Genomic DNA, 2,866 nt, shown 5'->3' with positions numbered 1-2,866 from the left:
GATCAGAGCTGGCCTCACCGCCCACTTCTGTCTCACTAGTGTTTGGGGCTGTGACTGTATGACATGCCTAGACTTACCCAATAGTAAATAGCCACGTGTGATTCTAAATGGCATCCTTCCTGCTCTGAACTAGAAAACTCGCTCAGACCACAGGGTCCCAGGTCTGGGACAACTCGTGTCATTTCTCCAGGACTCTGAAGCCAAAACACAGAGACGTCAGCCAGACCCTGAGTCAGCGAATGCCGCCACAAGCTGGAGCTCCTCATGGACGTGTTTTCCTGTTGCTACAAGTGATCCGCTAGCTGAAAGCAACAAATCTCTCATTTAGGTGGCATGAATCACCATTTTGCACAGATCCAGAGAAAAAGTCCACATGAATGGGAGGAGGTGGGTCAAATACCAAAACCTTTCGCATCTGGTCCCAATGCTAAGGCGGGTATATAAACATGGCAACAACCACGGGAATGACAAGTAACTGAGAAACAAGAAACAATGTACCAAAGTTAACTCCCAGTGACATGAACACTGGGCTTCTGACATTAGGAGGTGGCATGTTGGTTTGCAAATGAAAAGCCCATTTCTCAAAAAAGGTTGGGGCAAAGGCTGTTCTGGGGGCTGGAGGAAATCCTACTAGGCCTGAAAACCGGGCTCAATTCATCGGACACTCACCTGAGCCGAGAGTCCACTGCTCAGAGCCATGGTTTACTCATCTATAAAATGGGAAGAGCAAACGGAAACAGAATAGCCATTGCAACAAAAAGTACCTAGATCTGAACATTGTCACTTAACAAGCAACACGGAGTTACACTTTCTGAGGCAGGAAAACGAAGATAATACCCAACGTGAGAAGGATATGGTGGAACTGAGTAACGGCTGACGTAAAGTGCTCATCACAGCACCAGACAGACACACACGGAGTGTTCCGTAACCGAAATGCCTAAGACTTACTGCTCCCAACACTGGCCGGCGAGGTGCCAAGCCCCTGCATGATTGATCCTGTCACACTTGACATGTCTGCCCTTCGAGGTTACTAAAAACACGCTCTAATGTGTAAATATGAACACAGGAAAGTTCCCAGAAGGATATACACTAAAATGCTAATGGTGGTTGATCTCTCGGTGCTAGGAATGACTTCTTTGCTTACCTGCTTTTTCTAAAATTTTCTACAAACATCCCTTAGTAAGGTGTATTCCTATTTTTTTATGCTGAAATACATTAAAATACAATAAAAATCAAGACACTGCTCACAAGAACGAGCCCCCGCGTGGGCCATTCTTTCGGAGGGAAGGGCTAAGGAAAGCACTGCTCTGCTGGCGCGTGCTCTTCTTTTTAATAAGACTCAGCCGACTCGTCCCCTTCTTCACTCTGCCACCGGGGAGTACAGTCAATATTTTAGTTCAGTCATTTAATTAGGTTCTTATTCCTTCCGCATTTCTATATTAATTTCCCCAGGCTTGAATTTCTATCCTAATTTGTATTTCTCATCCTGATTTTGTAGCTGTTTATATTTTACTACTTTCCCGTGTTTATCGTAAATGTGTTATCTACAAATCCTTTGCAGAATGAGGCGAGGTAAACGTACACATACATGTAAACGACCGATGATTTAAAGGACTGCCACTGCCAACGCCCTTCGCACCTTGTCCCTGCATTTCAGAGTTCTTGTGTTAGGACAGTAAATGACAGAATTACCTTTATATTCCATTTGAGATTTTTTAAAAATGCAAAACTGCAACATCTCCCTATAAGAACATACCATAATTTCAAAATCCTGCAGTCTCATAATAAAAGTCAGTTTTATTAAATGCTCAGTCTCAAAATGACATATATTCCTTTTTTAATTATTAAAAATCTCCAACTCCAACTCACCCGTCTTCACCCACCCCTCCAAACTAGGTACTGTCCAAGCAGAGGCAAGCCCAACGACGTCCCCCCAGGGACCCCAGGCAGGAAGACAGGAGGTCCCCAGAGGCCGAGGCATGCTGCTGTTACCACCCACACTGCAAAGCCCGCATGTGGGGGTTAGAATGGGAGCAGCTAACAAAACAAACAGGAGCGCGATCTGACAGACGACTTATAATTTATACCAATTTACAGATACTGTAGGTGCCCACCAATTCAAGAGAACGGACAGAGCTAATCGCACAGAGGAAGCCAGCCACCCCCCTATCCCCACTGCCCCCGTCAGGCCCTCCCATCAGGAGTCATTAGGAAGCCCAAACAGCTTCACAGTTCCTGTTTCCCGACTACTGTCATATTTGCCATCTTTGTCATCACAGGCAAATGCCAGCAGAGGCCTTTTGGGGTGCCAAGCCACAGTGAAGGTCGGGGACTCACACTGCACCTCCCATAGCTTGTCTCCTATAAAAATCAATATAGAGAAACGAATCAATACATGAATAATAAGAGAACACACTCATTAAGTACTTAGCTATATTAACTCCTTTAACCCACTTAGGAGCCCCATGAGACAGGAATGATCACCCTCCACCCCTCTCCCCCTTTCGACAGAGAACACTGAAGCGCAGAGACGTTATAAGCCAACAGGCAGCGGAGCAGGATCTCAATTTGGGCCAGTTAACTTAGGAGCCTATGCTTTGAACCCCTCTTCTAGACTCCCTGGAAAAACAGTAAACAGCAGCTGATGTCTACTGTGCACCCCCTATGAATCAGATGGGCTATATCACATACATTTATTTCCATAAAGTATAATGACAACCCAGCAAGACAGGCAATGATTTTAAATCCAATTTTACAAAGAAACGGGTGACTTAAAAGGTAAGTCACACCTCAAGGAAGCAAAAACGTCAATACATGAAGTATGTTTCTAAAGCCACAGATCTACCCACTAATCCTCAATGCCCTG

General features: G+C 45.0%; 1 protein-coding gene across 1 annotated transcript in view; it reads right to left on the bottom strand.

Moving 5' to 3' along the window:
* Positions 1-1,776: 1,776 nt before the first annotated feature.
* The window catches only part of THOC3 (THO complex 3), an 11,613-nt gene continuing 10,523 nt past the window's right edge, over positions 1,777-2,866 (bottom strand). The window contains exon 6 of the mRNA XM_011363861.2: positions 1,777-2,361. Coding sequence (XP_011362163.1) covers positions 2,198-2,361 — 164 coding nt within the window. The 3' untranslated portion in view covers positions 1,777-2,197. The remainder of the gene's footprint in view (positions 2,362-2,866) is intronic.

This window comes from Pteropus vampyrus, unplaced genomic scaffold (genome assembly GCF_000151845.1).
Source record: "Pteropus vampyrus isolate Shadow unplaced genomic scaffold, Pvam_2.0 Scaffold90, whole genome shotgun sequence".
NCBI classification, from domain to species: domain Eukaryota; kingdom Metazoa; phylum Chordata; class Mammalia; order Chiroptera; family Pteropodidae; genus Pteropus; species Pteropus vampyrus.
The sequence above is the reverse complement of the archived record's forward strand: the minus strand, read 5'-3'. Positions and strand labels throughout refer to the sequence as shown.